The 22,269-nt window shown below is 45.8% G+C and overlaps 1 protein-coding gene across 1 annotated transcript in view; it reads right to left on the bottom strand.

Annotated features, from left to right (window-relative positions):
- The window catches only part of LOC147747820 (dimethylaniline monooxygenase [N-oxide-forming] 2-like), a 286,573-nt gene that overhangs the window by 100,881 nt on the left and 163,423 nt on the right, over positions 1 to 22,269 (bottom strand). The window contains exon 4 of the mRNA XM_086956221.1: positions 12,438 to 12,600. Coding sequence (XP_086812347.1) covers positions 12,438 to 12,600 — 163 coding nt within the window. The remainder of the gene's footprint in view (positions 1 to 12,437; positions 12,601 to 22,269) is intronic.

Raw genomic sequence — 22,269 nt, 5'->3', positions numbered from 1 at the left:
GCAACAGTATCCCTGTGGGTGTTGGGAACAGCAGACTACTACAAACCCTTCACTAAAGCATGTACAAAGAATGCAAGTATCTGACTTTAAGGGGCAAGTATTTAGTAATCATGTGAAAAATGCTGCCACACCTACAACACATGGTCTTTATAATTGAAAACGGAAATTAATCCCTGACTGCCCTGGCCTCTGGGTCTTTTACATAATTCTTTTAAATTATTTTCCAGATAATCAGGTTTTTGAGCGTACCTGTCCCACAAAAGGCCAAGCCTTGGTCTTTTGCATTAAATTGCTCAGTGGTTTGAAGTGCCAAATTTTACCAGGCTGCATTAAGATTCAGGTTTTGTAGTTCCACACAGCTTGGGCATCAGGCCTAAAGTTCCTAGTGCTATTCCCTTTGTTTCAAAATCACTGAAATTATTTGTGCTTTTGTGCATTTAAATTAAATGGTCATTATAGTATGTACAGAGTAATTAATTTACACTTAAATTCACATGTATACTGACATGGAGCTAACCCAAATTAAATGAATGTGCTATAACTTGTTAGAGTTTGTGATTTGGGCTTAGGTATGCCTTAGTTAGGCCACAACAAGATTCTTTTTCAAAATGTATTATACGTCATGTTTATTAATCTTCTTTGATTACATTTCTGCTTGACATTGCATGCAGCATGATGTGGATTTGTTTTTTTCTGAATGACACTATTCTTGACGAAACCTGGTAGAAGGCCAACTGTAACACATTTTCATGGGCCTTCTGCTTGTAAGTAGTATTGCATTCGTTCACAATGGTTCACTGTTGTTTTTGTAACTAGTTTTTTCTGACACCATTGGATGAGATTGATTAAAAGGGGCTGAATCAATATTCATGTAATCGGGTAGTGCTAAGGTGATAGTGTTATTTGACAATTCATATTGCTGTAGTTTGATTTATTGAAAATATAATTCTTTCCTCATGCCATATTGGAGTTGCAGTTTCAATGCTTTCTCATGGAAAAAATGGCAATATAAACCCTTGAATTTGAGAGTGATACAGATCTTTTTAGTCTCTACTAGGGATGCTTATCAATTTCTTGCTGGTTTTTGCAGCCCATTTGTGACTTAGTAAAACCTAAAGCAAAAGGAACAAATGATGGATAGAATGCTGAACAATGCAAACATTCTCTCCCAGTCACAATGATATGGGTTTAATCCATTGTTCTTTTGCTCACCACTCCGACCCAGTTTGGAACCAGCCATATTCAAATCAGTCTTGACCCTGTTCCTCATGGGAACAGTCCAGTCCAAACTGCCAAGCCAGGTCCTCCCTGGGCTGGAAACAAGCATCCTGGGACCGGTTTCGGGGCATCACCCCTTCATCAGCCAGGCTTGCTTGAATCCAGTGGTGCAGTGTGCACAGGACCCACGTCTGGGCATACCCTTCCCACTTAGGGTGCAAAAGCAAACGGAATAAATGATGGATGGATTGCTGAACAATGCAGACATTCTTCCCCAGTCACAAAGATCTGTGTTTGATACATCGTCCATCGATTGTTCCTTTTGCATTTGTCACCCTAAGTGGAGGAGTATTCAGAGTAAAATACATATACTGAGATCTATGCTCAATGGTATACTGCAAGTGAACAAAGACATAGCCCAGAGATATTGCGGTCCAAACTGACAAATAAGGATGTGATAGTCATGACCGATCCCAATGAGAAACTTGAGAATATTTGAGAGGCAGTTGAGAATAAAAATATCCCTTCCCTTAACCCTACCTTTTTGGCTCAGATAACATTTGCGAAATAATCGCAGCGATTTGTTTGAGTCCATCACAAGATGGTCACAAGACATCAAAATTGACAAAAGGACCTACAGCAAATAGACTAAAAGAGTTGTGTAAGACTGGGGGCCTGAGCAGGCCCTGGTTATTCTCTTTGTAGTGTGGGATGGAGCACATACTTGTAGCTGACACAGAGCAGCAGCAGCCTTTAAAGGAACCAGTTTTATTAATGCTGGAAGAAGCACTGCCAAAGGCAATTGAAATCCTTGCAAAGGACATAAGGCAGTGGGACACACTTGAGCGCAAAGAACTAGAAAGGCCAGAAGCCTGTCTGCAGCATCCAGATTGAGGAGTCTTCAGTAGTTGATCATGTTCACTGAGATGAAGTTTTACTTTCCACCGATTGTCGCATTCCTGGTCGCGGACATGAATGAAAATATTGTGCAGGATTTTGCTGAATAAATGACTGGCCTAGGCTAATTACAGAGGACCTACAACAGACTAGAGCCACTCTCTGTTCAGGAGATTTTATTTGTCTATGTCACGATATTCTCAATTCTCTCTTTCCTGTCCATTATTTCCAATCCCTATTATCAAGTAAGTTAAGTGCTCCACCCTGTGGTTCTGGTGTACCTCACCTCTGGACAGTTATGTTCTTCTCCTGCAAGGCATTCTCTCACCTCCAACCACTTAGATTCACAAGAGATTCAGAGCATGAGGGTCTCTCTGGATGAGGATCTAACTCAGCCTTTCACTTGAACTTCTCAGAGAACAAAAGAAACTATGTAGAAACCGCGAAAGACAATGGGGTAAATCCTACAATAGCCAGAAGAAACTACTTTATAAAGAAGCTCTCACTAAATACAAACTATTGATTGCACAGGAGAAAAGTAAATATTATCCGCCAGATTCATGAAAAACGGCATTTGCGATTCTGTAATAGCGAAAAAAAAGCGATTCGCTATTCAGAAATCGCAAATCCGAATTCATGAAGAATTGCGATTAAAAAAAGCGAATCGCACGCGATCGCAAATTCCGTTAGCGATTACCGATAATCGCAGAAAAATCGCTATTTTCGGGTCCCCGCGCCGGGATTGCGAACTCGCAAATAGCGATATCGCTATTTGAGATATCGCTATTTGCGAGATCGCAAACTCGCGAGATCGGGAAAACGGGAAGTCGCATTTCGAGCCCAGTGATGACATCACAACCAGGAAGCTGCCAGTTCCCACCCCATTCTCCACACTGAGGCTGACTGAGAGGGAGCAAGTGGGAGAGCTGCTGCAATACAGGAGATTACTACACCTCCACTACTTTGGTACAATGTCAGAGGAACCTGTACCTGGCACCAGCAGCTCCTCTGGTCGCAAAAGGAAGCTGAAATTTTCCGAGCAGGAGCTAGAACACTTGATTGAGGGGGTGGTGGCCAAACATGAGAAACTATTCGGAAAGGATTCCAGGAGGGTCCCTGAGCAAGAGAAACGTCAGATATGGCGGGGGATTGCCTCCACTGTTAACTCCGTGGGAGTGGCGGACAGGTCCCTAGAGGAGTTAAAGAAACGGTGGTATGACCTCCGAGGCCGTGCCAAGGAGAAGGTGGCGGCGCGCCTTGGAGAGTCGTCGGGCACTGGAGGTGGTGGACCAACAGTCCCTCCCAACACTGCCATGGAGGACCAGGTGGAGGACACCCTAGAGAGGGAGGCCTGTATAGGATTCACACGACTCGACTCATCCCGCACCCAAGGTAAGTGGCATGCGACTGCGACCCTGCCCCCTATGAATGTCCATGACCAAATAGGCTCCCCTAATGTCCCATAGGCATGCCATAGTTGCACATCAAGGAATGTCCTGATGCATTGTGGGAGATGTAGTGTGGCCACAATGTAGTAGTACCACAATGCAGCCAGACAGGTCCCAAAGCACACAAAGCCACAGCCATTAAGGGAATGTCACCCAGCATGCATGTAGCAACTGCACGTCTGCCAGATACATGCAACTAATGATCCTCCACTTACCCCCACAGGTGGCGAAAGCAGCGATAGTGAAAGGCTGCAAATTGATGAGGAGGTCCAGGAGGAGGAGGTGCCACCACCAACCCAGGCACCAGCCCCTGCCGCTGCTACAACATCAGCAGCCAGATCCACCTGCAGTGTCCCCCCTGCGACTGGTGCAGCACCCACAGCCGCTGCCAGGCCAGCTACCATTGTGCCTCCTGCTACTGCTGCACCACCTAGAGCCGCAGCCAGGGCAGCTACCATTGTGCCCCCTTCATCTGGCACACCAGCAACGCCAGCTGTCACACCCCCTGCATCTGGCGCACCAGCAACACCAGCTGTCACACCCCCAGCAGCTGTCGCCACAACATCCGGGCCCGCGCCAGTTGCCACACAGCGGCCAGCCACAGACTCAGGCCAGCAGGGCAGGCGTGGCAGGTCACGCCAGCACTCCACTCCAGCAAGCAGGCGGGCCAATGGACAGGGACTGGCGTGTCTCAGCGTTGAAAGACGCATGTTGCGGATACACCAGTGCCAGGCACGACAGCAAGGAGCCATTCAGCTGCAGCTCCATAACATAGGGCGCAATGTGGCCACAGTTGCAGACCACATGGACGGCATGAGGGCGGCCATGGCAGGTGTGGGGGAGCGCTTAGACAACATGACTGCAGCCATGGCAGGTGTGGGTGAGGGAATGGCCCGCATGGCTGCAGCCATGGAGGCCATTACCGCTGCGATGTCCACACAGCGCAGTGCAGCACGCCGCCGCCACCGTCAACTCATGAGCTGGCTGGCCTCATACAGCAGGGCGAATTATGTTGCTGCAAATGCAACTTCTTTGTTGGCGCGGCGCTCCCTAACACAGCAGCACCAACTAGTCCAGTGCAGTGAGGACATGACCAGGGTCCTGGAGCACCTCACCACGGCCGTCATGGCACTACACCCTCCAGCAATACCATCCACTGTGGGGGGTGATGATGCTAGTGAGGGGGCGTCCAGCGTCAGCAGCCACTCAGCCTCACAAATCCCACCACACAGCCGCAGCACCAGGCCCACGCCAGGTCCTGAAGCCCCGGAGGAGGATGCCCCTCAGAGGCGCTTGGGCGCAACGCGCAGTAGGCGCACTTGAGAACTTTTGACTTTCATTGGCACAGGCTGACGTTAAGCCTGCCATGTTCTAATACACAGCAGTATGCTGTAATACTGTTAGTGGGAGTTATTTGTACTGGAACTTTATTTTTTTGTGTGAATTGAACAAATACATTTATTTTGCTACACACATTAGCGTTGTGTCATCATTACATTTTGCATGCATTGTTGATTTGTGGGGTGATGGAAGAGGTTGTACTAGAAACTGTTCACTGTGATGTGGTTGCGACGTCTGTGCCCTTCTGCTGGGTTCTCCCCATGTGCATGGCGTGCATGTGCAGGTGGCCGGTTGTCCCCTTCAGATTCACTGCCAGAGATGTCAACAGGTATCCGGCGCTTGGTTGCAATGTTATGTAGTATTGCGCAGACAGCCACAATGCGGCAGCACACTGCAGGACTGTAATACATGGCCCCACCTGTCTTGTGCAGTATGCGGAACCTGCTCTTGAGCAGGCCAAATGTCCTTTCTATGCAATTCCTTGTCCGTATGTGTGCAATATTGTAGCGCCGTTGCTGGGGTGTTGCAGGGTTGAGGTATGGGGTCAGGAGGTATTCACGGAGGGCGTAGCCACTGTCACTTGAATGAGAGGAGCAGATGGTGATTGCCTGTGCTGCGCTGTTACATCTTAGCAATGTGACATTTTCAACAAAGTGTACTTACCAAGTAGGTGTCCTTCCCCAAACTCTCCCCTGACCAGTCGTGTGTGGAGGCCGCTGTGCCGGAATACGAAGGAGTCATGGGTACTCCCTGGGTACTGTGCGACAATGTCAGTGATGTATGTCTTAGCATTGCAGACCATCTGGATGTTGAGGGAGTGGTAGGACTTCCTATTGCGGAACATATACTCCATGGCAGCTGGTGGGCAGATGGCGACGTGGGTACAGTCTATGCATCCGAGCACATGTGGAAAATGGGCTACATTGTAGAATTGTAGCTTGGTCATGTCCAATTCCTGTTGGCTGGCGGGGAATTTGATGTGACGGTGTAGCTGGGTGAGCATGGCGTCAACAAAAGTGTGGAGGCAGCGTGACATGGTGGGCTGGGATATCCCCCCAGCAGCCGCTACTATCCCCTGGAAACTCCCGGAGGCCAGGAGGTGCAGGCTACACAATACCTGCACATGTGTAGGCACCGCATTGGTACGGCTTGTTGGGTGCTGCATGAAGGCGTCAAGGTCCTGTATTAGCTGCATTATCATTTCCCCATTCAGCCTGTATTTAGCATATATCTGCTCTCTGGTTTGGCCCAGCAAGGTGACCCGCTGGCGGAATATCCTGTCCTGGATCCTGCGTCTCCTCCGTGCTAATCGCTGTAGCCTTCGACGCCTCACCACCATGTACATTCCTGGCATTGTGAGACTCCTAATGCTGCTGATGATGATTGTCCTTATGTGTGATTGGTCAGGCCAGTACCTGTTGGTGATTGGACAACGGTTTTTTGAAAGTTTTTTTTGCATGGCTTTTATGGTTACCACCTGCTTTGAGTTGTCCTTATTTTGCGCGGCGCAAAATGCGATTTTTAGGTTTTTCGCTATTAGCGATTTTTCTTGAATACCGATTGCGATTATATAGCGAATTCGCTATTTTTTTCGCAGATTCCGTGGTTTCTCGCATTTTTTGATTCACTAATGCTCACCTGCCGGGATTCTGCGAATATAATAGCGAATTCGCTATTCTGTGTTTGCGAATTCGCTATTTTGATGTTGAATGTCGATTACGGAAATTGCGCCCGCAATTGCATTTTCGCAGCGATTGCGGCGCAATTTTACTTCATGAATCAGGCTGTATATCACACAGATTGAATCCGCGCAAGATTCCAATAAACAGCTCTATCAAGTAGTTGCCAAATTATCAGGTCAAAAAACCTCCTACGCTCCAGTCCCATCACAGTTATTGTGCGACGCTCTAGCGAACTATTTTTTAGAAAAAGTAAATGACATCTATTGTAAATGTGCATCCCAGACCCACACTGCGACCAGTCTTCAATAAGTAGTAAATAAGTAGTACCATCGACTACTCCCTACTACAATTCGATAGCCCCTCCCCCTCCACTATCCATATATGACAGTAGTTCCCGCGCGCAGCGTTCACGCGCAGCGACCGCGCCCAATCCGCGCCGGAGGTGCGCCAAAGGTAAGCCCGTCTACGCCCGTCCGCGCCTGGACCGCGCCCAGCGCCAGACCCCCTGCCCCTCGCGCTGCCCAGCCCTCCCGTATTACCTACGATGCCTCCACCCTCCTAGCCCTTAACCCCGGCCGCTCCCCCAACTGCGTCCAAGCCGCTCCTGGACACACCCATGGACCTTTCTCATGCTACTCCTGCAAATTCATCGGTACCGTCACCAACTCCGCTACGATCACACCTCAGATTCCCGACCCTACCCGCCTACAACGCATCCTTCTCAACACCCGATCGGTCCACAGGCACGCCATTGACCTATGGAATCTACTAGACACCATCTCTCCAGACGTCGCCTTCCTAACAGAAACATGGATGAACACTTCCTCCGCCTCAGACATCACCATTGCCATCCCTGAAGAATATAAGATCACACGCAAGGACCGTACCGGCCACACAGGAGGAGGAATCGCTATCGTCCATAAGAAATCAATCCACATCTCAACCAGCTCTGACGTCAATCTCGCCAACTCTGAACACCTTCACTTCCAGATCCACATCGACCCCAAGACCACACTCAGAGGCACCCTCCTCTACAGACCACCAGGACCCCGCGCAAAATTCAGTGAAGACATCACGGACTTCATCACTCCACACGCGCTCCCCTCCAAAGATTACATCCTTCTGGGAGACCTCAACTTTCACCTTGAAAAGAACAACGACCGCAACACCACCACCCTCTTGGACAACCTCACCAACCTCGGACTTAAACAACTGGTCACTTCCCCCACCCACATCGCAGGTCACACACTCGACCCTATCTTCACCTCCAGCAATCATGTCTCCTTCAGCCACACTACGGATCTCCTCTGGACTGACCACAGCTGCGTTCACTTCACCTACAACAAGCCGAAACCCATCAACCACCCCAACCAACTCTGCAAAGAAACTGGAACAAAATCACCATCGACCAGATCTCCTCATCGCTCCTTCTAAACACCCCAGCCCACTCTTCTAACCCAGACCAAGCCGCCACCAACTTCACCCTATGGCTATCCAACACCGCCGACATCCTAGCACCACTGAAAAAACGTCAACGCAGACCTGGCAGCAAGAAGGCCTCATGGTTCAACGATGATCTTAAGAAGTCCAAGAAACTCTGCCGCTCCCTTGAAAAGGCCTGGAAAAAAGACCCAACCACTAGCACCAAGGACGCCTTCAAAAACGCCACCCGCACACACCACCAACTAATCCGAAAGGCCAAGAAAACAGCATTCAAGGATCGACTAGACAACAACGCCCACAACAGCAAGGAACTTTTCAACATCGCCAAGGAATTTACCAATCCCTCGGCCAACTCCAATGACATCACCCCCTCTCAAGCCCTCTGCGACTCCCTGGCTTTATTCTTCCACAACAAAATTGCAGACATCCACAACAGCTTCGACAACCAACCCGGAGACCAACCCACCCAACCATATGCTGAACATTCTCCCCCCTTGAACACCCTTAACGACTGGAACCCAATCTCCACTGAGGACACCATCCGCCTGATGAACTCCATCCACTCAGGATCCCCCACAGACCCATGTCCTCACCACATCTTCAACAAAGCAGACTCCGCCATAGCACCGCACCTCCGAGACGTCATCAACTGCTCCTTCAACTCCGCCACCTTCCCGGAAAGCTGGAAACACGCTGAACTCACCGCCCTCCTGAAAAAACCCACAGCGGACCCCACCGAACTCAAAAATTACCGCCCCATCTCGCTCCTTCCTTTCCCGGCCAAAGTCATCGAGAAAGCTGTCAACAACCAGCTCGCCGCCTTCCTCGAAGCCAACAAATCCCTCGACTCCTCACAGTCTGGCTTCCGAACAAAACACAGCACTGAAACCGCCCTCATCGCAGCAACAGACGACATTCGAACCCTACTGGACAATGGAGACACAGTCGCCCTCATCCTCCTCGACCTCTCTGCAGCCTTCGACACAGTCTGCCACAGCACCCTTTTACAATGCCTCAGAAACATCGGAATACAAGGAAAAGCACTTGAATGGATCACCTCGTTCCTCTCCGGAAGAAGCCAGAGAGTCCGCCTTCCACCATTCAAGTCCGAGGCCACCGAAGTCATCTGTGGCGTTCCACAAGGATCCTCACTCAGTCCCACCCTCTTCAACGTATACATGAGCCCCCTCGCGGCCATCGCCCGCCAACACAACCTCAACATCATCTCTTACGCGGATGACACTCAACTGATCCTTTCCCTCAGCAATGACCCCAGCACCGCCAAAACTAACCTACACGAAGGAATGAAAAAAGTTGCCGAATGGATGAAACACAGCCGTCTGAAACTGAACTCAGATAAAACAGAAGTCCTCATCTTAGGTACATCCCCCTCCGCATGGGACGACTCTTGGTGGCCGGAAGCCCTTGGAAAAGCACCCATCCCGACAGACCACGCAAGGAACCTAGGCGTTATCCTGGATTCTTCACTTTCAATGAACAGACAAGTCAACGCCGTCTCCTCATCCTGCTTCAACATTCTTCGCATGCTCAAAAAAACATTTCGCTGGATCCCCACCGAAACCAGAAAAACAGTCACCCATGCTCTGGTCACGAGCCGACTGGACTACGGAAACACCCTCTACGCAGGTACTACCGCTAAACTCCAGAAGAAACTCCAACGAATCCAAAACGCCTCAGCCAGGATCATATTAGACATCCCGCGTAACGAACACATCTCTGGTCACCTGAAAGACCTCCACTGGCTACCCGTCAATAAGAGGATCACTTTCCGACTGCTAACCCACGCACACAAATCACTCTACGACATCGGACCAGAATGCCTCAACTCACGACTGTCCTTCTACACCCCCTCCCGCCAACTACGTTCTTCCAACCAAGCCCTCGCTACTGTACCTCGCATCAACAAGACCACCATGGGAGGCAGATCCTTCTCATACCTGGCAGCTAAAACATGGAACTCACTCCCCACTTACCTTCGCCTTACCCAGAACCACCTAGCATTCAGAAAGCAACTTAAAACGTGGATATTTGACAAGTAATCCTCCTCCCCTTCCATAAGCGCCTTGAGACCCTCTGGGTATGTAGTGCGCTATATAAATTCTTTGACTTGACTTGACTTGACCAGATTGCTAACGTAATCTTTTTGGTTAAATCTGGCTCTGTTACAGACCCTTGTCCTCCTTCTGTATTATTACCAGTTGTTGAACAGGTGGCACCTGTTTTGTCAAGTATCTATAACGCTATGTTTTCATCAGGCATATATTCCACCACCTGGAAGAAAACTATCATAAAACCGCTGCTAAAAAAAGCGAATCTGGATCCAACTGACATGAAGAATTACAGGCCAATCGCCAGCTTACCTTTTCTGGCCAAAGTTTTTGAAAAGGTGATGAACACTCAACTTGCGAAATACATTGAAGAGCATTACCTCCTAGATGACACTCAATTTGGTTTCCGCAAGGGCCACGGAACTGAGACTGCACTTATTAAAGCATCCGAAGACATCAGAGTCAGTCTTGATCAGAGAGGGGCGGCCCTTCTCATATTGCTGGATCTTTCAGCAGCTTTTGACACGGTCAATCACACTATTCTGATCGACCGTGTCACTAAAATGGCGTCCAACATAAAGCAAGAGCCCTACTGACCTCTTTCCTCACCAATCGCACACAGTCTGTAAACGTTGGCACTTTTCACTCAGCCCAACTTGCCCTCCCGCGTTGTGCGCCTCAAGGCTCATCTCTAAGTCCGACACTTTTTAACATATACGTGTCAGACTTAGCCAGAGTCAATAAGACACACGGGATGGGCCTTACATCGTATGCCGACGATACGCAATTGGTACTGACCATCCACAATGACAGGGATAAGGTAGCAGCCAACTTGCAAAAGGGCATGCTGGCCATCAGCAGCTGGATGCCAGCAATTGCCTTAAGCTGAACTCTGATAAAACAGAGGTCATGACATTCGGCAAGCTGTCCCATTTCGGGTGGCCCTCTTCATTGGGCCCCCCTCCAACTCCAGTCACCAAGGTCAGGAACCTGGGCGTCATCTATGATGACAGGCTGACCTTTGCCCCCCCCATGTAAATTCAATGGTCTCAGCATCATTCTACAAACTGCGAATGATAAAAAAGATTCTACCATTTCTCCCTTTGACTGCTGGCAAAACCTTGGTCAGTACACTAGTCATGTCCACCATTGACTACTGCAACTGGCTTCTTGTGAATGCCCAAAACAAGCTCATTCACAAACTACAATCTGTCCAGAATGCAGCTGCCAGAATGCTGCCAAGCACAAGCCTATCTCTCATGTCATTCAGGAGTATCACTGGCTCTCGGTGAAAAATCGTATAAAGTTCAAAGCCCTATGTATTGCCTATGGGGCTTCCCGTAACACTGAGCCTCAGTTTCTCATTAAGGAGCTAGCTACTTATATCCCGACTCGGTCCCTTCGCTCCTCCACTGCATTCCTGGTCAGGGTTCCACATACCAAAACAACCTCATGGGGCGACAAGCGCTTCATTGTTTCCACCACAAAACTTTGGAACTCTCTGCCCTTAAAGATCAGATCCTGTTAGGCTCTACTTACTTTCAGGAAAATGATAATAACCTGGTTGTTTAACCAATAAGCCCCTCTGCTCTTTGGCCCAAGACCGCTGTCGTTAGCGCTGAGACACCCACGGGTATTTGAGCGCTTTATAAATCTCACAAACATAAACATAAACTTGAAATTCCGAAAATGGCAAATCTAAAATTCTGAAAGAAGGTGTACTCCTGCCACACCAGAAACCTTTAAAGCATACTATCAGGGATCATCAGAATTGAACAGCTGATCGCCTTTGATAATGTACCTGTTCACTTGTTCAAGGATTCACAGATGAACGTAGTGGTGAAATCTATGAACAAAACTATCAGCCTCACTAATGCTTCTCTGCATTCTTTTTCTGCTTTCTCTGTCCATCTATTCCTTCTCCCTTTTTATTTGCACAGGGCTCAGTTACCACATGTTTTGGTTGTGTTCAAATATACTTCTTCAATATTTTTTCTGGGGGGGGTAAAACATTCTTCACAATGTGAAGAACAATCTTAGAAGCAAATCTTTCCCCATATTATCTTAGGCTTATCAAGGGCTTAATTCTTTGAATGGTGTTTAAGGGGGATCACTGCTCCAGACAGGGTGTTGAAAGACTATTGAATGAACATTAATATTATAGCATAAGAAACTGTCAAACCTTTCAAAAACATTAGTTGTATACGCATCCGGAACCATACCAAACAGAGAAGAAAGTTACCTTGATGTAGTTGAAGTCATGCTTTGAACTTGAAGGCTAGAGGCCTATAGGTTCAGAAGCATATGTCTGAATTATGAGCAGGAGTTTCAGGACTTACCAGGGAAAGACTTGATTGGGAAACTTGGCTTCACGTAGCGTCCACTGCATACCAGTACAGCATCAAAGATGACCGTCTCCAGCTTCCCATCCTTCTCTGTGACAACTTCCCATTGGCCTGTGGTGGAGAAGTCTGGGCTTTTCCTTACACTGCATACCTTGGTCTTTTTCATAACACACAAAACACAATGTTTGAGCACTTTCTGAACTTTGGGTTGTTAGATTATACTGTATTCCACATACTAAAACAAAGTAAACACCCACCGTAACTATATTTTTCCTTTGATTAGAACTTGTAACATTCTACTATTTGTCTAAGTGAAGCATAATATTCAAAATGAAACATATTTCACTTCATAGGCATTGTTCACTATAATTCAGATGGAGAGGGGTGCATGGAGTGCAGGTTCAGGATGATGTCTGGTGTTTCGGCAATTATTGTGCATTTCTTGACTATTACTGATTTACGTTTTTGAATTTATTGTTTACATTTCAGCTTTTCTTCAGCTTACTATATGACCCACCAGCATTATCAATGGGCCATTAAAATCCTTTGAAAATGATTGAAAGAGGATAGATTTCATTGTAGTACCCTCTTACTTACACTTATACACCTTGGTTAATTGGCCCCAAATTGGTCTCAAACCATCCAAAATAGAAATAACATTAACATTCTCATATACTATTAATACACATTGTGAGGACTTTTCCTTCTTTGCACTTTCACTAATAGAAAGTTTGGCGTTATTTGGCTTATTCACAAAGGCATTCAAGGGCATGCATAACAGTAGCCCTGTAGTACTACTTCCCACACTCATAAGTGCTTTTCTGTGAATCAGCCCAAATAAATGACATTTTAATAGAATACTATCCTACTAAGGTAATAACTAAACACCTAGTTAGCTTTTCAAATTCTAGGCTATTTCTAGTCACAGCGATTTCTTTAATATCCTTCATTGTGTGAGAAGTTAAAGAAAAGTAACTCAGAAAGCAACCCGTTACCATAAAGGCAATGGACCTACACACCAAGGTTTAGGCGGAGTCCCAAATCTTGGTGGTACATATTATCTTTACAACAATATTGATGGAAAAAATATTGAAAGCTATAAGTTGCTAACTTACCTTTTGATATCTTGTCTTTTGATAGGATTCGATAGTCTCTACTACAATCATGCTCCAAGAGTACATGCAATTACCAAGAGTTCCTTGGTAAAGTGTAAACGCTAGCTTAATGTGAAACAACAGAGTGGTCTCACTTCAATCCATCCAACATACCCACAGTGCCTTCATCTCCAGCAAGAGGCAGCACACGCCAAATAGGGTTTTCTTATGGTAAAGTATTGTTTGAGTATATGTACACTTATGTCTCCATATGTAGTTGTAGTTATAAATAATCCATAGTAGGGGTATCCAAAATCCAGTCAGAAACCAGGTGAAGTACTAGATATGAAAATGAGTAAATTCCATCCAAGGGGAACCAATCACGCTAAATTATCTTCAAAAACATGTATTGAGCTGCCCGGGGGATGATACTACTTCACGCATTAACTGTCTCTGATATCTCTGATATCAACGGTTAATGCTTTGTTCTGAATTCTTGAAGGGTGAAATTAGAGCAGGTGATGGACCTCAACATTTTATTTTGACCAGTTTTACATTTATAACTCTCTTTTTGTTTGGCATATGTTATTAAACTGCCAAAAGTGAAATGTTTCTTGTCACTATACATACTAATAGACCCGATTCAGGCAGATTGCCTCTACTTCAATTTGTCAGGTAGGAAAGTACAGTCTCCTATTATTTTTTTTTTACATTCTCCTCCACTTGCCTGCTCTAAAATGTTGGTAGAAATGGAATTTGTTCCAGGCCCCATCAACCAACAGGCATCTTTAGTAGGTTGCCTTTCACTCCTACCCTGTCCTGAGGAAGACCCGCAAGCTGAGGATAAAAATACCCTCTATGCATTAAGTCGGATCGAAACATCAACATTTACCCCCAAGTGGGCCTGTACCACCATTATCCCATCCAACCTACAGATGATACCTCTCTGCATTTTTTAAAAATTATTAAGAGTAACAACGAAAATGATTTATGATGGACAGGCCACAACTAACTGGTGTTGATGTTACTTACAACCAGTTCAGATTATAATTGTTGTAATAATTTTTATTGAACTATCCTCACTCTGTGATCCCCTTTTATACTTTTATCTATTTCACAAACGAGCACCACTCCTTCACATCCCTTTCTTTAGAGCAACCTCTTGATTACTATATAACTTGGTAAAGTGTTTACCTGCTAAATATGTTTCTGTGAATAAAAGAGATAATTTCCTGAAGAATCAGTTGCTGCCTTTTTCCTTTTTCGAAGGTGCACATTTGAAAGATTTATAGGTATTAAGTACCATGTGCTGATCTTATACATGTCACTTGACTTGATGAGTGATAAAAAAAGTGTAGGACCATTTGTTTTCTATACTTCATGATACCCAGGTATGCGGACAATGATTGGGTTACCCCATTCGTTTATAATTGCCGTCCTGAACAGCAGCTTGAGGGAAGTCGGGGAAGACTTGTATTTTATTTCCCAATGGGGCCTGGAACAAAATCCATTTATACCAACATTTTAGACCCGGCAAGTGGAAGATTAAAAATAATAAAATAGGAGAATGTATTTTCCCACCCGACATATTGAAGCAGAGGCAATCTGCCTGAATTGGGTCTATATGTATGTATAGTGACAAGAAGCATTTCATTTTTGTCAGTTTAATAACATAGCACAAAATGTAAAACTGGCAAAAATAAGATGTTGAGGTCCAATACGTGCTCTAATTTCAGCCTCCAAGAATTCAGTACAAATCATTAACCTTTGATGTGAGAGATAATACATGGAGGGGGAGATTATCAGGTATGTGTGTGACAGTCCTCAGCATTTTATTTCTGGCAGTTTTACAAAACTCTTAATTGGGTATTTGAATGCAGTTATGGGGGGGCTCAATCAGCAAAATTTGTTCTCATACTTTAATTCTGCTAAAGAGCAGTTGGAGGTCGGGGCGTGGCCGAGCTGGCGGCAAAGATGGCCACCCACGATTGAAGCTCCGGAGAACAGCCGGCCTTAAAAACAATTTTCCCGGCAATTCTCTCTCATTCAGCACTAAAACTCTGTGGACCGTGTGCCTGAAGCGGAGAGGCATGCAGCGAGCTGAGTGTCGAATTCCCACGCCCAACTGATGCGGTGATGCGCCCAAGACAGTGTGGGTTGGGCCAGCTCTGCCGTGATTCGCGTTCCTGGGCACGGTGCACGTCTCCCTCCCACTGCCGATGAAAAGCTCCATGAAGCCGTGACTCGACAGGTCTGGTGAGTCGGACCCGCGATTACGACATTGCCCCCCCCCCTCCCCTGCTATCCTGGTCTGCTGCGTCGTCAGGGCTTGCCACTCCGACCCCGCCGCTCTGTTCCTGTGAGCGGGTGAGGGGACAGGGTCCTGCGGTCTCAGCCTAGGGGGGTTGGGCACTGGCCTGACACTGCGACGGCCGCGGATGGAGCAGGCGTGAACACTGCGGCTACCGGAGGCATGGTGGCAGCCTCATCTGCCCGAATTTAACCCCGGGGGAGTTGGGAGGAACAAATTGGCCAGTATTATTACACCAATGATGGACCCTCCCAAAACACACGTTTGCTGCAACTTTGCTTGAGGATACTAATGGAGAAGCTTGATATGACCCCCACATGCACTGAGTCTCCCTCTCTCCGCTGCTACAACTACACTACTACCGTGGATTGGGGCTTTTCTCTTTTGGTTGAACTGTGGGCCTGCGCTCTCACCCAGCTTTTGCTTTGATTACACCCTATGCCCTCACGCTGTTTGGGTGCCCGTTACCTGCACTCGCAGGCACTCTCACCACTGACTTTGTGCTCCTTGGTACTGCCTAGAATCACCCCCTCTTTCATTCCTCTGCTTCCTGTTCAGGGTATGGGGCACAAGGACCCCAAACAGCGAACCCTGCCCTTTGAGCCAATGAGCGACAACATGGTGTCACACAGTGCAGGCATGGCTGAGCGAGGTCCCGCCCCTGCGCCTCCTTAGGCCCCAGAGGCCTCCGTCGCGGCATTGCTTCAGGAAATGAAGGCGGAATTCAAGGCGCTCAACTGGCAGAATGGACCTTTTTGTCGAAAAGCTACTTACGGATTTGTTTGGGAGTGAGGCATTTACACCTGGTTTTGTTATTGAGGGGGCCAATAGGTCTTTAGGTCCTAAACCAAATCTGGGCCTCCTTTCTAGACCCATCATAGTACGCCTGCTGAATTTTAGAAACCGGGACACGGCTCTCCGCCTGGCACGAGAACGTGGCATGATTGAATGGCAGGGGTCCGAACTATCCTTTAACCCGGACTTCACTCCATTGGTGTAAGAGGCCCGACGAAAATTTTTAGGGGTAAAGGCTACACTGCGGAATCTTGGACTCAAATACGGCATGCTATACCCTGCGAGACTGAAGGTGGATGTAGGCAGCAGATCGCGAATATTTGATTCCCCTATAGAGGCCCAGGAATTTTGGTGCACGCACAAATCGAGTGCCTCGCAGAACTCAGCAGGAAATGCGCTTGCTTCCCCTCATCACAGTGTATCGAATGCCAGTGCAGATCTATTTTCGAACACTAGTGCTGAATGAGAACGCTACACATCTCCATATGTGGTTTGCATAGTTCTGTTGCAGGGATTCTGCTCAGTCACAGAATTGTGCACAGAGACTCAGGACCCCAGTGAATTAGTGTGTGCCAAATCTCACCTTAGTACCCAAAATCCCCTACCAGATTAGCATCAGTGTCACATTAGCTCTTTGTCCTATAGAAAAGTCCTCAATGATTAAACAACCCAGGACATGCGACTTAGGATACCTCAGGTAAGGTGGGAAACATGAGCAATCTTTTGTTATACTCTCATACCAGTCCAGAACAGGTAGTAAAGGGAGACACAAGCAAGTTTAAAATGTTTATTTCAACGCGGTGATCTCAGGTGCAGCATCTTAGCTAATACAAGCAGACATATGATAAGAAATAAGATTGTCAGCATAGTTACTATTCCATAAAATACAAATGGAGAAAGCATGTAATAATGCTAAATGGAAACACCCTCCCTTGCTAGTAGGTTATTTTACAACTACAGAAGGTTTCTTAGGCGTGCATAGGCGACCCCATACCTCAGAGTTTAGCAGGAGTGAATCACATTGAGTGCAGCACAACCTCTCAGCATATGAATGTTCTCAAAGAGTGTTCAATCATGCCTACACAGTGTATTATTAAATGCGCCAGCATCTGGGCTGTCTGCAGCTGCATATATGTTATGTCTAGAACGTGCGCTGTTCAGTTCGAACAAAAGCAACAGTGTTGATAACCTTGAAGGCCTCGGCACTCACTGTTCAGACTATGCTTATGAGGCAAGTCTATTGATCCAACACAAAATGCCAATACTGTCAGGTATTTTCAATTCAACTTAATTTATACCATGCATATGGACAAGACTGTATGCAAGAAGGAATTTATCTCCTCAGAATAAATCAATTCAAATCTGCATTTTACTTGCACAATTCATTATTTTGTCTTGTTTTTTTCAAAATGTTTTTTTCTTTTCAAGGAAGCTTTTTGAAGCACATTACAAATACACAATACAAAAGATCATCATGTCAAAACATCACCTATATACATCATTCACACCGAAAAGACATTGCAATCATACTGGGAACTCATTCAAACTACTCACACTCTAAAAGGTAAAGGAACACACTTTATGTACAATTATGAACAATATATGGGAAAGAAACCATAGATGTACAATTTCATATGAATCACTTCGATTTACAGATTTGCTCAATTCTCTTATGGTTTCCACGAGATAAACGTGTTACAAAAAAAGGGGGGGTCTACGCGTTTCGAACTCCAGGTTTAAGGAGTTCTCGTCAGGACCAGTAGCTGTAAATGAAAGAAACATAGGGACCTATGTTAGTAAGTGGCCTCTTAGTGCATAAACCCACATGGGTTCAACACCCACTTCTCAGCCTCTTACCTCTTTAAATGTAGCAAGATGTGCCTCATATATTCCACAGAAATCGCGGAGCGGGACCACCTGTATGGCAATTGAATACATTTACTAAAGTGGCTTAATCCTGACACAATTTCATAGCAGTCACACTCGGTCTCATACTTACTCGGTGTTGTCTGTCCTTAGTTCTAAAAGGGTAGAGGACAAGGATTCCATCAGTGATTGCAATTACTGGGACTTAAGGTTTTACATCTACATTGCGGCGCTTCTTACCGGGTAATTTATTGTCTTCGCCGGAGCGATTGGCTTTGTTTTAGTCAATGACCACGGGGCGTCTGGGGAGGGAAGGAAAGCGAACCAGTCTTAGTGCGTGGGTCCCTCAAACAATGTCAGCGAGTTAAGCCTGTTATATCAACCTCGCCTTATAGGTATTTCTCAACGCGGGGGCCGGCATCAGTGTTCGATCGAGCGCGGATACACGATGCGTCTGTGGAGTCAAAGGCGGGAGCGATTTAGTATAACTTCTATGCGAAAAGAGCAATTTCCAAGTATTTAAAAATGTGGACTTCGACTCGTACCTTCAATCCGATGAGTGCTCCAGTCGGGTCCCGTCCTCCGGTCTGGTGGTTGGAGACGTGCAGACGTCTATTTACTTCCTGGTTCCGGTGTCACGTGATTAGAGCGAGTGTTTCAGTCGCCATCTTGGAGTGGTCCCATTAACCCATATCATGCCATGATTTTCGTGTCTGTTGATGGAGTAGCTTAGAGAATCTATAGAGTTCCAGCTGTCATTAGTTTTAAGCTCTGTTTATGTTGGAAAGGTATGTCAGCTTGTGTATTCTATTAGGTGGTCTCACCTTTTGGAGGCATCTTATGGTAGGAACCTATATTTTTCTTCCGGTGGGACATCAGAATGGATGTTTTATTATAGTTTTATTATTTATTATTATAGTTTATAGTTTTATTATAGTTTAAATATTTCAGAAAGTTCATTTAGTCCATTAATTGCCGTATTAAATCTCACAATCAAAGAGGCTTCTTGTTTGGACAGTTTCCTGTCTACATCACCGCCTCTAGGATCTTGTTCAACCTTGAGTAACACCGTCCATCGGACATCATTGTCATCGTGATTTTGCAATTGCCAATGACTGACAAGCGGGGCATTTTGTACCTTCCTTTTTATCCTGGATTTATGTTGTTGGATGCGAGAGCGTACCTCCTGGTTGGTTTTCCCAATGTACAGGAGGTTACATGGGCATTTGATACCATAAATTACGGATTTTGTCTTGCAATTCGTAAATTGCTCATGTTTCCATGACAGTCCGTTGTGTTTAAACACTGATCCTTCTTCAGTCGAGTCACAACAGTTGCATCCTCCACATTTATGGTGTCCCTTCACTGGGGGTAAGCCCATCATACTTCTTAAATTGGTGGGTGATTTTGTAGGTAGTGCAGCTCTCACCAATTTGTTAGCCAAATTAGATTCTTTTTTAAAAGCAAAAAGTGGTGTTTTTTTAAGGTCTTCGCATAGGTTTTTCACCAGATGCCAATTGTTGTTTATGACCTTCTTTAGCATATTTGAATTTGGGCAGTAGGTGGTTACTAGGACTATTCGGTCCTGTGTTTTTTTGGGCTTTTTTTCCAGTAGATGTTCTCTCGGAGTCCACCAAGCACGTTTTTTGGAGCGGTGTAGAAGTTTTTTGGGGTATCCTCTCTCCAATAAGTTGTTGGTCAGTTTGTCAGCATGTTTCTCGTTAAGGCAGGGTTTGGCCTTACTGTCTGGAAACCCATACCCAGTTTTGGTTTTATGAGGCAAGTCTAGCAATGTGGAAAAACAAGTCATTCTCATGTGAAGCAAAACTCTCAGCCTAACGTGAAACAATAACTAACTTGTGTGCCGTGTGCAATAGAAAGCAAAGAGTAAAATGGCATTTAAACTTCTAATAAGCTCATGCTAACTTAATACTGTATGAATGCATGGCTCAGCCCCACTACACCCCCTCTTGATCTGAGCACGGATGGATAAGAAATGTGGGCAAAGCAGGAACGCAGAGTTCAAGTTTGAGAGATAGAATAAAGTTCAAATTTGCCATAATGGAAAAAACAGGAGTAAAACTCTGAATTTTGAAAAAAAACTCAAATTAATAATCATTTTCAGGTATACTAAAGCCAATAGGCCTTAAAAAAAATAGCAAAAAATATGATGTCCAACATGTGAACCCAGTCGTGAAAGAGAGAGTGCTGGAAATGCACCTCACTCCAATAGTGTATATGCACAGTACATTGCAACAGCCTCCAAAAGGAAGTCATTGTTCTCATCTGAAAACATTTCAGCCATCCAATTTAGTAACGGGAATGAACATACATGTTCCTCAATAACCGGAGCCACTAGTACCATCAGAGGACAACTCTGATTTATTTCAATATAACTGCGTGCCAAGAAATCATGGGCTGCTACAAAAATATTCCAACGTCCCAGGACTCCATGCATCGCTGCAAATGCCATAATCCCGCCGCCAGAACAAAGCAATTCATGAGCAACTAAGGGGCTCATCAGTTGATCATAATCTGCGTTGGGAGACACCGTACTGCAGAGACACAAATCCAGAGCCCATTCGAAATCGCAGCACAGGCAATGAAAGACAGGCTGGACGCATGTGAAAAAGGAAAATCGAATCGATAATCCATAAACCGCACTCAATGTAGCAAGAGGCAGCGCTCCATAGAAATTAAGCATTCGGTTGCAGAGCAGCAACAGCTGGGGCAAATCATCTTGTGGCACAGGATGTGCATCCATTCTGAAATAAACAAAGTAGTAGAAGCACGCCGCCAACCAGAGCAAGCATCAAGGGAAATCCACCAAAGAGGATGGAAAAAATTGAATGAAAAAATGCCGGGAACACACCGAATATAGTTTGGAAAGAAGTCACAAGGCCACTACTCACAACTTTAAAAAAGTGAACCAGCCCTGTTGTCGAGAAGGGATTAAAGATAGTGTGAATTAACTCCCCAAATTGCAGGGGCAGATCGGTATTTAATAAGGCATGCACTTCTGTGCGGGTGTTTGCCACGTGAAGGACAAATGTTTCATGGGCAGAAGTAACGGTGACTTCTTTCTGGGACAAAAGAGCTCTTATTCGACTCATCTTGTTGAACTCTGCCTTCAAGGTCGGAATCGACAGCCAGATGGAAACATCCAGCTTCCCATGTGGAGGAGGAAATATTACGTTTTTACAACAAAGTACACATTGGGAGACCTTAACGATGTAAGGAATTCCTGCCAGCACCCCACAACAAACTTCATTATTTAAAAGTAAATAACTACCGTTTGCTAGTAATGTGAATGTGGGTGTGATAGCAGGTGTTGGTGTACCTTTCAAGACACAAGCTAAATTAGGCGCATTTTGATTACACGAATCATGCAATTGGATATTCCTACACAATAACGAGTGATCAGGTGTTGTTGTGCAATCTTCACCATTTAAATAAACCTATTTTCCCTCCCTCAGGCACCTATAGGTACATGGTAGTGACCAAGCTTCTGGGAGATAAGGGGTACCCAGAGGTTCGTACCTGCCTATAGCATAGTACTTCCTGCAAGCTTCAAACTTGAACAGAGGGAAAGGTAATGTTATCAGCCCATGTACGAGCCACACCAGAATTTGTCTCAGCCACAGAAAACGGCAAAGGTTCTAACTTTTCAATATGTAACATAGTAAAAGTTGCATCTTTCATGGGCATAAACTGATGTTTGTCAGTCAAATTAAAAGGGGCAAATAATGAGGACGTGTTC

This window comes from Lissotriton vulgaris, chromosome 1_1 (genome assembly GCF_964263255.1).
Source record: "Lissotriton vulgaris chromosome 1_1, aLisVul1.2, whole genome shotgun sequence".
Lineage (NCBI taxonomy): Eukaryota > Metazoa > Chordata > Amphibia > Caudata > Salamandridae > Lissotriton > Lissotriton vulgaris.
Note: the sequence above shows the minus strand (reverse complement) of the source record. Positions and strands in the feature narration are given on the sequence as shown.